Here is a 14,108-nt window from a genome sequence, read left to right on the forward strand (position 1 = left end):
GCCTAACTAAGGTTCTATACAGCTGCAACATGACTTGCCAATTCTTATACTCAATGCCCCGGCCAATGAAGGCAAGCATGCCGTATGCCTTCTTGACTACCTTCTCCACCTGTGTTGCCCCTTTCAATGACCTGTGGACCTGTACTCCTAGATCTCTTTGACTTTCAATACTCTTGAGGGTTCTACCATTCACTGTATATTCCCTACCTGCATTAGACCTTCCAAAATGCATTACCTCACATTTGTCCGGATTAAACTCCATCTGCCATCTCTCCGCCCAAGTCTCCAAACAATCTAAATCCTGCTGTATCCGCTGACAGTCCTCATCGCTATCCGCAATTCCACCAACCTTTGTGTCGTCTGCAAACTTACTAATCAGACCAGTTACATTTTCCTCCAAATCATTTATATATACTACAAAGAGCAAAGGTCCCAGCACTGATCCCTGTGGAACACCACGGGTCACAGCCCACCAATTAGAAAAGCATCCTTCCATTGCTACTCTCTGCCTTCTATGACTTAGCCAGTTCTGTATCCACCTTGCCAGCTCACCCCTGATCCCGTGTGACTTCACCTTTTGTACTAGTCTACCATGAGGGACCTTGTCAAAGGCCTTACTGAAGTCCATATAGACACCATCCACTGCCCTACCTGCATCAATCATCTTAGTGACCTCCTTGAAAAACTCTATCAAGTTAGTGAGACACGACCTCCCCTTCACAAAACCATGCTGCCTCTCACTAATACGTCCATTTGCTTCCAAATGGGTGTAGATCCTGTCTCGAAGAATTCTCTCCAGTAATTTCCCTACCACTGAAGTAAGGCTCACCGGCCTGTAGTTCCCTGGATTATCCTTGCTACCCTTCTTAAACAGAGGAACAACATTGGCTATTCTCCAGTCCTCCGGGACATCCCCTGAAGACAGTGAGGATCCAAAGATTTCTGTCAAGGCCTCAGCAATTTCCTCTCCAGCCTCCTTCAGTATTCTGGGGTCGATCCCATCAGGCCCTGGGGACTTATCTACCTTAATATTTTTTAAGACACCCAACACCTCGTCTTTTTGGATCTCAATGTGACCCAGGCTATCTACACACCCTTCTCCAGACTCAACATCTACCAATTTCTTCTCTTTGGTGAATACTGATGCAAAGTATTCATTTAGTACCTCGCCCATTTTCTCTGGCTCCACACATAGATTCCATTGCCTATCCTTCAGTGGGCCAACCCTTTCCCTGGCTACCCTCTTGCTTTTTATGTACGTGTAAAAAGCCTTGGGATTTTCCTTAACCCTATTTGCCAATGGCTTTTCGTGACCCCTTCTAGCCCTCCTGACTCCTTGCTTAAGTTCCTTCCTACTTTCCTTATATTCCACGCAGGCTTCGTCTGTTCCCAGCCTTTTAGCCCTGACAAATGCCTCCTTTTTCTTTTTGACGAGGCCTACAATATCTCTCGTTATCCAAGGTTCCCGAAAATTTCCGTATTTATCCTTCTTCCTCACAGGAACATGCCAGGCCTGAATTCCTTTCAACTGACACTTGAAAGCCTCCCACATGTCAGGTGTTGATTTGCCCTCAAACATCCGCCCCCAATCTATGTTCTTCAGTTCCCGCCTAATATTGTTATAATTAGCCTTCCCCCAATTTAGCACATTCATCCTAGGGCCACTCTTATCCTTGTCCACCAGTACTTTAAAACTTACTGAATTGTGGTCACTGTTACCGAAATGCTCCCCTACTGAAACTTCTACCACCTGGCCGGGCTCATTCCCCAATACCAGGTCCAGTACCGCCCCTTCCCTAGTTGGACTGTCTACATATTGTTTTAAGAAGCCCTCCTGGATGCTCCTTACAAACTCCGCCCCGTCTAAGCCCCTGGCACTAAGTGAGTCCCAGTCAATATTGGGGAAGTTGAAGTCTCCCATCACCACAACCCTGTTGTTTTTACTCTTTTCCAAAATCTGTCTACCTATCTGCTCCTCTATCTCCCGCTGGCTGTTGGGAGGCCTGTAGTAAACCCCCAACATTGTGACTGCACCCTTCTTATTCCTGATCTCTACCCATATAGCCTCACTGCCCTCTGAGGTGTCCTCCCGCAGTACAGCTGTGATATTCTCCCGAACCAGTAGCGCAACTCCGCCTCCCCTTTTACATCCTCCTCTATCCCGCCTGAAACATCTAAATCCTGGAACGTTTAGCTGCCAATCCTGCCCTTCCCTCAACCAGGTCTCTGTAATGGCAACAACATCATAGTTCCAAGTACTAATCCAAGCTCTAAGTTCATCTGCCTTACCCGTAATACTTCTTGCATTAAAACATATGCACTTCAGGCCACCAGACCCGCTGTGTTCAGCAAATTCTCCCTGTCTGCTCTGCCTCAGAGCCCCACTGTGCCTATTCCCTAGTTCTCCCTCAATGCTCTCACCTTCTGACCTATTGCTCCCGTGCCCACCCCCCTGCCATACTAGTTTAAACCCTCCCGTGTGACACTAGCAAACCTCGCGGCCAGGATATTTATGCCTCTCCGGTTTAGATGCAACCCGTCCTTCTTATATAGGTCACACCTGCCCCGGAAGAGCTGCCAGTGGTCCAGATAACGGAAACCCTCCCTCCTACACCAGCTGTTTAGCCACGTGTTTAGCTGCTCTATCTTCCTATTTCTAGCCTCACTGGCACGTGGCACAGGGAGTAATCCCGAGATTACAACCCTAGATGTCCTGTCTTTTAACTTTCTGCCTAGCTCCCTGAACTCCTGCTGCAGGACCTCATGCCCCTTCCTGACTATGTCGTTAGTACCAATATGTACAACGACCTCTGCCTGTTTGCCCTCCCCCTTCAGGATGCCCTCTACCCGTTCGGAGACATCCTGGACCCTGGCACCAGGGAGGCAACATACCATCCTGGAGTCTCTTTCACGTCCACAGAAGCGCCTATCTGTGCCCCTGACTATAGAGTCCCCTATTACCATTGCTCTTCTGCGCTTTGACCCTCCCTTCTGAACATCAGAGCCAGCCGTGGTGCCACTGCTCTGGCTGCTGCTGTTTTCCCCTGACAGGCTATCCCCCCCCCGACAGTATCCAAAGGGGTATACCTGTTAGAGAGGGGGACAACCACAGGGGATTCCTGCACTGACTGCCTGCCCTTTCTGGTGGTCACCCATTTCTCTGCCTGCACCTTGGGTGTGACCACATTTACATAACTGCGATCGATGACGCTTTCCGCCACCTACATGCTCCTAAATGCATCCAATTGCTGCTCCAACCGAACCAGGCGGTCTGTGAGGAGCTCCAGTTGGGTGCACTTTCTGCAGATGAAGCCATCCGGGACACTGGAATCACAAGCGTTGTGGGGTGAAACCCACGCAAACACGGGGAGAATGTTTTGTGATTCATGTACCAGGACACCCAGATTCCTCTGTATATCAGAATCTTGCAATCTTCTGTTCATTTCAATACTGATTCTGTATACGTCCTACCAAAGTGGACAAGTTCACATTTTCCTACATTATTCTCCATCTAAAAATGTTTTTCCCACTCACTTAATCTAACTTAGTCCCTTTGCAGAACCATTATGTCTGCTTCACAGCTTACTTTCCTCCCATCTTGTGTCATGAGCAAATTGCGCAAGTATATATTCAGCCGTGGCAGCACGGTGGCACAGTGGGTTAGCACTGCAGCCTCACGGCACCGAGGTGCCAGGTTCGATCCCGGCTCTGGGTCACTGTCCATGTGGAGTTTGCACAATTAGTGTACAGGTACAGCAAGTAATTAGAAAGGCAAATTAAATGTTATTTATTGCAATGACAACGGAATATAAAAGTAGTAAGTTTTACAGTAGTTGTATAGGCCATTGGTGAGACCACATCTGGAATACTGTGTAGAGTTTTGGTCTACTTATTTAGAAAGGCATAATTTAATTGGAATCAGTGCAGAGAAGGTTCACTTGACTGATTCCTGGGATAAGGAGATTCTCTTATGAGGAAAGTTTGGATGGGTTGGGCCTGTATCCACTGAAATTAAGAAGAATGAGTGGCAATCTTATTGAAACATAGAAGGGCCTGAGAGAGTCTGACAGAGTAGATTCTGAAACGATGCCCCCCTTGTGGAGAGACCAGAAGGGGACAGTTTAAAAGAATAAGTGGTCTCCCAATTAACACAGAGATGAGACATTTTTTCTCTCAAGAGGGCCATGAGTCTGTGGAATTTGCTTCCCAGGGAGTGGTAGTGGCAGGGTCATTGAAAAGGTTTACGGCAGAGGCAGATAGATTTTCGTCTAACAAGGGACTCAAAGTGTAGTGGGGAGGCAGGATAGTGGCGTTGAGGCTATCAGCAACGATTGTACTGAATGCACCCCCCCCCCGTTACAGGACTCTCTCCCGCCCTCCCCCATCCCGGGACTCTCCCGCCCTCCCCAAGCCCGAGACTCTCTCCCGCCCTCCCCCATTCCCCCAAGCCCGAGACTCTCTCCCGCCCTCCCCCATTCCCCCCAGACCAGGACTCTCTCCCGCCCTCCCCCATTCCCCCCAGCCCGGGGCTCTCTCCCGCCCTCCCCCCAGCCCGGGACTCTCTCCCGCCCTCCCCCATTGCCCCCAGCCCGGGACTCTCTCCCTCCCCCATTCCCCCCCAGCCCGGGACTCTCTCCCACCCTCCCCCATTCCCCCCAGCCCGGGACTCTCTCCCGCCCTCCCCCCAGCCCAGGACTCTCTCCCACCCTCCCCCCAGCCCGGGACTCTCTCCCGCCCTCCCCCCAGCCCGGGACTCTCTCCCGCCCTCCCCCATTGCCCCCAGCCCGGGACTCTCTCCCTCCCCCATTCCCCCCCAGCCCGGGACTCTCTCCCACCCTCCCCCATTCCCCCCAGCCCGGGACTCTCTCCCGCCCTCCCCCATTCCCCCCAGCCCAGGACTCTCTCCCGCCCTCCCCCCAGCCCGGGACTCTCTCCCGCCCTCCCCCATTCCCCCCAGCCCAGGACTCTCTCCCATCCTCCCCCATTCCCCCCAGCCCAGGACCCTCTCCCGCCCTCCCCCATTCCCCCCAGCCCAGGACTCTCTCCCTCCCCCATTCCCCCCAGCCCGGCACTCTCACCCTCCCCCATTCCCCCCAGCCCAGGACTTTCAGCAGTAACAATCTGAGCTGATTATCAACAGATCTATTTTGACCAATCCACTCAAACCTGTGTGAAAAAAATATATTAATGATGAGCCGACAGTGCTGAATTATTCGCCCCCCTCCCCCCCTTTCCGCTCCTCTCCACACCGTCTCTCCCGCCCTCCCCCCCAGCCCAGGACTCTCTCCCTCCCCCAGCCCGGGACTCTCTCCCTCCCCCATTCCCCCCCCCCCAGCCCGGGACTCTCTCCCTCCCCCATTCCCCCCCCCCAGCCCGGGACTCTCTCCCTCCCCCAGCCCGGGACTCTCTCCCTCCCCCATTCCCCCCCCCCCAGCCCGGGACTCTCTCCCTCCCCCATTCCCCCCCCCCCAGCCCGGGACTCTCTCCCTCCCCCATTCCCCCCCCCCAGCCCGGGACTCTCTCCCTCCCCCATTCCCCCCCCCCAGCCCGGGACTCTCTCCCTCCCCCATTCCCCCCCCCCAGCCCGGGACTCTCTCCCTCCCCCATTCCCCCCCCCCCAGCCCGGGACTCTCTCCCTCCCCCATTCCCCCCCCCCAGCCCGGGACTCTCTCCCTCCCCCATTCCCCCCCCCCCAGCCCGGGACTCTCTCCCTCCCCCATTCCCCCCCCCCAGCCCGGGACTCTCTCCCTCCCCCAGCCCGGGACTCTCTCCCTCCCCCATTCCCCCCCCCCCAGCCCGGGACTCTCTCCCTCCCCCATTCCCCCCCCCCCCCAGCCCGGGACTCTCTCCCTCCCCCATTCCCCCCCCCCCCCCCCCCCCCAGCCCGGGACTCTCTCCCTCCCCCATTCCCCCCCCCCCCCCCCCCCCCAGCCCGGGACTCTCTCCCTCCCTCCCCCATTCCCCCCCCCCCCCCCCCCCAGCCCGGGACTCTCTCCCTCCCCCATTCCCCCCCCCCCCCCCCAGCCCGGGACTCTCTCCCTCCCCCATTCCCCCCCCCCCAGCCCGGGACTCTCTCCCTCCCCCATTCCCCCCCCCCCCCAGCCCGGGACTCTCTCCCTCCCCCATTCCCCCCCCCCCCAGCCCGGGACTCTCTCCCTCCCCCATTCCCCCCCCCCCAGCCCGGGACTCTCTCCCTCCCCCATTCCCCCCCCCCAGCCCGGGACTCTCTCCCTCCCCCATTCCCCCCCCAGCCCGGGACTCTCTCCCTCAGCCCGGGACAGGCAGAGCAGTGACTGGGGGGGGGGGGGGGGGGCGGAGGAGGATTACAGCCACGTCCGCAGCGAGCGCTCAACCCCTCTCCAGCAGCTGGGCGGGAGGGTGCCGGTGGCCTGTACCTCACCGCCGCTCTCCCTCTCCACCCCGGCCCCTCTCACACTCGCCCCCCGTTTACCTGCAGCTCCCATTGTCACCGGCTCTCGGGGGGCAGAGGTCATCCAGCCGCTGGGAGGTCAACATCCACTTCCGGGTTGGCGGACCCAACCATGTCACTCCCTGCGCGGGGAGAGGGGGAACAGGACAGGACATGAAATTAAACATCCCAATCCTTTCAGCAGTAACAATCTGAGCTGATTATCAACAGATCTATTTTGATCAATCCACTCAAACCTGTGTGACAAAAATATATTAATGATGAGCCGACGGTGCTGAATTATTCGCCCCCCCCCCTTTCCGCTCCTCTCCGCACCGTTGGTAGATGCCAGATGAATTTAATTCATATTTTTAAATGTGTGGAATTCCAATAAGGTCCCGATGTCAGGCGTCTGCTGGTGGTCGGAGACAACTTTTAAAATATGTTCGAGGGGGTTGTGATGGTGGGCGGGAGGCGAGGTAGATGTGTTTGAATCCCATTGGCTGCCGCCAGCTGTCAATCATTTAGCGCGGGAGTGGGGAGCACCTGACAGGTAGTAGCCCGTCCCCACCCAGCGCAGCCACGTGGTACATACCACACATGGTCACTTTGCGGGTTCCCTGAAGCATTTGTACAATCCAACCAAATTATTTGTGTACTCCCATCTCTTTATGGTTCAGTCTGGGAACCTTTGAAATAACTCTCCAGAGTTTACTTTCTAACAGATGCAACATTTTTCTATTGCAATTGCAAAAACTTGAACTTTGATTTTTCAGTTTTTTCAATTATGAGGCGCCGGAATGTGGCGACTAGGGGCTTTTCACAGTAACTTCATGAAGCCTACTTGTGACAATAAGCGATTTAATAAATAAATAAAATTTAGTGTGGCCACATCTTTGGGATGTGGAGGTGAAACCCACGCAGATGCAAACTCCACACAGACAGTGACTCGGGTCTGGGATCGAACCCGGGTCTACGGTGCCATAAGGCAGCAGTGCTAACCACTAGGCCATGTGCAACCCACAACTTGCACTTCATGCAACATGTTTCAAGTTGCCACTCGTTTCGCGCCCAGCTCCCAGCCAAAGTTGGCCACAACGGTGGGTTTAACATTTTGACGACGTCTGCTCCCAACCAGTTGCAATTGTGTATCCTGTGACCCTTGATTTCCTCTTATTTCTTAACTGACATGCTTAACTGACCCCTTGGCAATCGGAAGGCACTGCGATAGTTTCACAGGTACGCTGAAATCATGGTGAACATTTGAGTAAGGGGCAAAGGAAAACTGCACGAAGTTCTTAGGCAGGGTGTACAGTTAGAATGTGGATGTCCATCCACAGAGGCATGGAAGGCATCAGCAGCCAAAGCTTAGTTCCAACGATCTAAGCTCTGGGAAAAAAAGTGAGAGGGAGACACCTGTACATGGAAAAGCTTTCAGTACAATCGGCAGTGGAAACATGCAATTTCAACTTGGGAATGTGGCCATTTTTTCAGACAGGTTCTAGTTTGAGCAAACTGAATTCTGAACCAGTGCAAAAGATCAACAACACCGAGAACCAGAGGACACCATCTCAGACTAAAGGGACGATCCTTTAAAACAGAGATGAGGAGGAATTTCTTCAGTCAGAGGGTGGTGAATCTGTGGAACTCTTTGCCGCAGTAGGCTGTGGAGGACAATTCACTGAGTGTCTTTAAAACAGAGATAGATAGGTTCTTGATTAATAAGGGGATCAGGGGTTATGGGGGAGAAGGCAGGAGAATGGGGATGAGAAAATATCTGCAATGATTGAATGGTGGAGCAGACGCGATGGACCAAGTGGCCTCATTCTGCTCCTATGTCTTATGGTCTTATAACAACAAAATAACTTATACATACATATAGTGCCTTTAATGTAAAATATCATAGAATCATAAAATCATAGAATTTACAGTGCAGAAGGAGGCCATTCGGCCCATCAAGTCTGCATCAGCTCTTGGAAAGAGCACCCTACCCAAGCCCACACCACCCTATCCCCATAACCCCACTCAACCAACAATAAGGGCAATTTTTGGACACTAAGGGCAATTTAGCATGGCCAATCCACCTAACCTGCACATCTTTGGACTGTGGGAGGAAACCGGAGCACCCGGAGGAAACGCACGCAGACACGGGGAGAACGTGCAGACTCCGCACAGACAGTGACCCAGCCGGGAATCGAACCTGGGACCCTGGAGCTGTGAAGCAATTGCGCTAACCACTATGCAACAGTGCTGCAGGGAACAAAACAAGTGCCTTGGGATGATTGGTTATGTTAAAGGCACCATGTGTTTATTGCTTAAAGTTCATAAAAGTTCATCCATTGTCATTCAAAATAAATTTGTTGCCAACTTAAAAATAGAAAAACACAAGTTGTTGTTTTGTGATGTGTGGGGCTTTGCACATGCTCTGTCCCTTTGTGTTGGCTGATTCAACAGTGCAGCCCTACACCCTTTACCAAGCACCCCCAAAAGAAAGAAACTACGGGCAGCACGGTAGCATAGTGGATAGCACAATTGCTTCACAGCTCCAGGGTCCCAGGTTCGATTCCGGCTTGGGTCACTGTCTGTGCGGAGTCTGCACATCCTCCCCGTGTGTTCGTGGGTTTCCTCCGGGTGCTCCGGTTTCCTCCCACAGTCCAAAGATGTGCAGGTTAGGTGGAATGGCCATGATAAATTGCCCTTAGTGTCCAAAATTGCTCTTAGTGTTAGGTGGGGTTACTGGGTTATGGGGAGAGGGTGGAGGTGTTGACCTTGGGTAGGGTGCTCTTTCCAAGAGCCGGTGCAGACTCGATGAGCCAAATGGCCTCCTTCTGCACTGTAAATTCTATGACATCTACTGTCAACCAAGGTAAAATAAGAGCAAAGCAAATTCAAATGATTGATAGAAAATGAGAGTGAGAATTGCAATGTGTGAAGGACATACACAATACCAGATGTGCATATAGAAAGAAAAATGGCACAGAAATTCTCATTTATGCATACAGAAATGGGAGGAGATGGGGAAGGACGGGCCTACAGCTAGGCCAAGATACATAGAATCATTACAGTGCAGAAGGAGGCCATTTGGCCCATCGAGTCTGCACCGACCCTCCAAAAGAGCATCCTACCAAAACCCACTCCTCCACGCTATCCCCATAACTTCACCTTATTTTTTGGACACTAAAGAGCAATTTATCATGGTTAATCCGCTTAACCTGCACATCTTTGGACTGTGGATGGACTCTTAAAGGCCATCTCAACCCAAACAGGGACTGAACCTGGAATCTTTGTAGGTTGTACGGCTCAGCTACTCAAATGTTAATTTGGTTTAGTTTACCATGTCACCTATCAGATTATGTGGAGTTCTGTTACATTTTGCAAAGAATGCTACAAACGAATGGCACATTTTGATTTCAAGGTGAGTAGGGTTCAAAAACCATTTGGGAAACCAGTCTATTTAGTTCCATATATCTCAGACGTCTTGCTTGACCTGAAGCCACAAATACGTTTTTCGCAGCAAGTTTAAATCTAGATTATTTTAGTTCGGTTTCATAAGCAGACATTAGCTACATGGAAAGTATTACAGAATTATGAATTTCCACCAGCATTTCTCTGGGGAATATTACTCTTAAAAGAGAACGCTCTTGCATCATTTTAATAACATTGGCAGCATGCCACAACACCCCTTCTGACAATAAATGCTGGCCTAGCTAGCGACACTCACATCCCGTAAAGGAATACAAAAAAAAATGCAATGTCACAGTTTCCATGACAACCTCGTGCTTTAAATTCACAGCAACAATAAAATAGTGACCGACATGCATATTGATGTTTGGAGGTCACAGCAGAAACTTGCTGCTGTTATTTTGGAGCATCGTTTTTAAACAATGTAAGATGAAAAAACAGCTTATTTTCACCCTGCATCTCGCACTGAAAATGTAGTCACCAGCGAAGTGTTTCTCCAGTTACTTAGTAACTCAGAACTCTGGTGGTGGTGAAAAGTAGGAATCTGGTGCACTTTGTATAACTGCAGCATCTGTTACAGTTTATCCTCCTGTGCCAAGTTATAGAGTAGGCCGAGTTTAAAGGAGCTTTGTCTTCACAAAAAAAGGGTTTGGCAGATTTTTTTTTGGGGGTGGGCTGCTGATTGGAAGAGCTTTCTTTTTCTCATTACCCACGACATATTTTGAAATATGCATCATTGTATCTTTTTGTCAAGAAGTAACTGGGCGGAATTTTCCCGAACCCACTGTATGGCACAATGGCAGACTCGAGGGCCAAAAATTAGTTTTACACCGGTGTCAATTTACAGCTCCTGTTCAGTTGCTCCGGTGACCACATCTTTTACATTACCGCTACACACGGTAACCTACACGGAATGTTCTCCATAACCCGCTGGAATATAGTACAGGCCGATGACACACCGAAAGGCAACCTGGCATACTCGTACTTTGTTGATCATGACATAACGGCGGGATGCCTAGTCCAATTCAAGTTGCAAATATACGTGATTCATATCAACTTTAGTAAATGAAAGTCCAGCTGCTAATTTAGTGCAAATGTCCTCAAAGCGGGGCATCGGGTAGCAGTCCAAACGCAAAACCGTATTTATTGGCCGACTTCATACAGAAGTGTAGCTATACATGGTTTACGGTTCCCCGCCCCCTTTAACGGGGGGGGGGGGGGCTTGTCTTCAGCGAGGCTCACGGGGACTTTAATCATTGCCACTTCGTAAGTTCCATATGGGTTATGACAAAAACGATAATTCTTTAATTCTTAGAAAAATACCTGAAGTCTTTGGTCGTTGGTGCCCAATAATTACAGTCACCAGGTTTGTAAATTTAAACACAATTACTTTTTATTTGTAACAAGAACTATAATGAAATATGCAGCAAATGCAACTGGTTAGCTATCAACTAATTCCTAATCCCCCACTTTAACATGCCCCCCCCCCTCACCGTTTACACACACCACATAAAAGAGGGGATGAGAGGAGTGAATAATAACAAGTAAAAAGGAAAAAAAGAGCCTTTATTTCAGATGGTTGTTGCAAGCAGACTGTTCTTCAAACCAAGCCTTCAGGTTGAGAATTCTGCTTTCCAGTCTGCAATGGTTTCCACTGTAGATTCATTCAGGTTTCTGCAGTTTCAGAAATAGAGCAGCCTTTCTGAAGAAAACACGAGAGGGAGAGAGGAGATCCTTCCCCTGAGCGCTCAGGGTTCAAACTGGGTTTCTTGGGTCTCTGAAAATCATCCCACTCGAGAAGGACCCAATCACCACCTGTTACCAGGCAGAATACGGCCTTTTAGCCAATTCATTGCCACCAGCCAACCAATCGAATCGAGTCCCACTCCATCTTTCAGGTACCACAAAGTCTGAGTTCTGTTGCTCAAAGATAACACAGCGGACTATGTTTTGAATTCCTTAGTCTCTCTGCTGCTTGATTTAAAGATACATGTCCTGACACATGACAAATCAGTCGATTTCGGCGGGAGAACAGCTGGTGAGTCAGTTTCAGCGGGAGCAGTGCGGAAGTGGCTGCTGGGAGGTAAGTCTGTCCTTTAAAAACACTTGTCTTTGCAGGGGCAGGCCAGTCGATTTCGGCGGGAGTGGAGCTGGCTGGTTAGTCAGTTTCAGCGGGAGCTGTGCGGAAGTGGCTGCTGGGAGGTAAGGCTGTCCTTTAGTCGACCCGCGGACTTCTGGGAAGACCCTCACCAATAAATTCTGGTGGAGAGGAAACCCGAGACACTACACGTGTAGTGTCTCCCACCCGCCCTCCTCCTCTAAACTAACAATAAAACCCTTTGGTGTGAGGTAAGTACCATATTTTATTATTATTGATTTTTTTTTTATATAAAAAATTTAATTTAGTTGTTAGCCAGATCTTGGTAGAAAGTTAGAGGGATGGCAGGGAAGAGAGTGCAATGTTCCTCCTGCAGGATGTTTGAGGTGAGGGATGCAGTTAGTGTCCCTGCTGATTTTACCTGCAGGAAGTGCTGCCATCTCCAGCTCCTCCAAGACCGAGTTAGGGAACTGGAGCTGGAGTTGGAAGAACTTCGGATCATTCGGGAGGCAGAGGGGGTCATAGATAGCAGCTTCAGGGAATTAGTTACACCAAAGATTGGAGATAGGTGGGTAACTGTAAGAAGGACTGGGAAAAAGCAGTCAGTGCAGGGATCCCCTGCGGTCGTTCCCCTGAGAAACAAGTATCCCGCTTTGGATACTTGTGGGGGGGGGGACTTACCAGGGGTAAGCCATGGGGTACGGCCCTCTGGCACGGAGTCTGTCCCTGTTGCTCAGAAGGGAAGGGGGGAGAGGAGCAGAGCATTAGTAATTGGGGACTCTATAGTCAGGGGCACAGATAGGAGATTTTGTGGGAGCGTGAGAGACTCACGTTTGGTATGTTGCCTCCCAGGTGCAAGAGTACGTGATGTCTCGGATCGTGTTTTCCGGGTCCTTAGGGGGGAGGGGGAGCAGCCCCAAGTCGTGGTCCACATTGGCACTAACGACATAGGTAGGAAAGGGGACAAGGATGTCAGGCAGGCTTTCAGGGAGCTAGGATGGAAGCTCAGAACTAGAACAAACAGAGTTGTTATCTCTGGGTTGTTGCCCGTGCCACGTGATAGTGAGATGAGGAATAGGGAGAGAGAGCATTTAAACACGTGGCTACAGGGATGGTGCAGGCGGGAGGGATTCAGATTTCTGGATAACTGGGGCTCTTTCTGGAGAAGGTGGGACCTCTACAGACAGGATGGTCTACATCTGAACCTGAGGGGCACAAATATCCTGGGGGGGAGATTTGTTAGTGCTCTTTGGGGGGGGTTTAAACTAATGCAGCAGGGGCATGGGAACCTGGATTGTAGTTTTAGGGTAAGGGAGAATGAGAGTATAGAGGTCAGGAGCACAGATTTGACATCGCAGGAGGGGGCCAGTGTTCAGGTAGGTGGTTTGAAGTGTGTCTGCTTCAATGCCAGGAGTATACGAAACAAGGTAGGGGAACTGGCAGCATGGGTTGGTACCTGGGACTTCGATGTTGTGGCCATTTCGGAGACATGGATAGAGCAGGGACAGGAATGGATGTTGCAGGTTCCGGGGTTTAGGTGTTTTAGTAAGCTCCGAGAAGGAGGAAAAAGAGGGGGAGGTGTGGCGCTGCTAGTCAAGAGCAGTATTACGGTGGTGGAGAGGATGCTAGATGGGGACTCTTCTTCCGAGGTAGTATGGGCTGAAGTTAGAAACAGGAAAGGAGAGGTCACCCTGTTGGGAGCTTTTTATAGGCCTCCTAATAGTTCTAGGGATGTAGAGGAAAGGATGGCGAAGATGATTCTGGATAAGAGCGAAAGTAACAGGGTAGTTATTATGGGAGACTTTAACTTTCCAAATATTGACTGGAAAAGATATAGTTTGAGTACAATAGATGGGTCGTTTTTTGTACAGTGTGTGCAGGAGGGTTTCCTGAAACAATATGTTGATAGGCCAACAAGAGGCGACGCCACGTTGGATTTGGTTTTGGGTAATGAACCAGGCCAGGTGTTGGATTTGGAGGTAGGAGAGCACTTTGGGGACAGTGACCACAATTCGGTGACGTTTACGTTAATGATGGAAAGGGATAAGTATACACCGCAGGGCAAGAGTTATAGCTGGGGGAAGGGCAATTATGATGCCATTAGACGTGACTTGGGGGGGATAAGGTGGAGAAGTAGGC

General features: G+C 50.8%; 1 protein-coding gene across 2 annotated transcripts in view; it reads right to left on the reverse strand.

The window, feature by feature from the left end:
- Positions 1 to 6,552, reverse strand: part of LOC140406610 (dolichyl-diphosphooligosaccharide--protein glycosyltransferase subunit 2-like) — a 74,885-nt gene extending 68,333 nt beyond the window's left edge. For both annotated transcript variants that reach the window (XM_072494613.1, XM_072494612.1), the window contains exon 1: positions 6,452 to 6,552. In XM_072494613.1, coding sequence (XP_072350714.1) covers positions 6,452 to 6,494 — 43 coding nt within the window. In that variant the 5' untranslated portion in view covers positions 6,495 to 6,552. The remainder of the gene's footprint in view (positions 1 to 6,451) is intronic.
- Positions 6,553 to 14,108: the final 7,556 nt, after the last annotated feature.

The sequence above is a fragment of the Scyliorhinus torazame genome, unplaced genomic scaffold (assembly GCF_047496885.1).
Source record: "Scyliorhinus torazame isolate Kashiwa2021f unplaced genomic scaffold, sScyTor2.1 scaffold_713, whole genome shotgun sequence".
NCBI classification, from domain to species: Eukaryota; Metazoa; Chordata; class Chondrichthyes; order Carcharhiniformes; family Scyliorhinidae; genus Scyliorhinus; species Scyliorhinus torazame.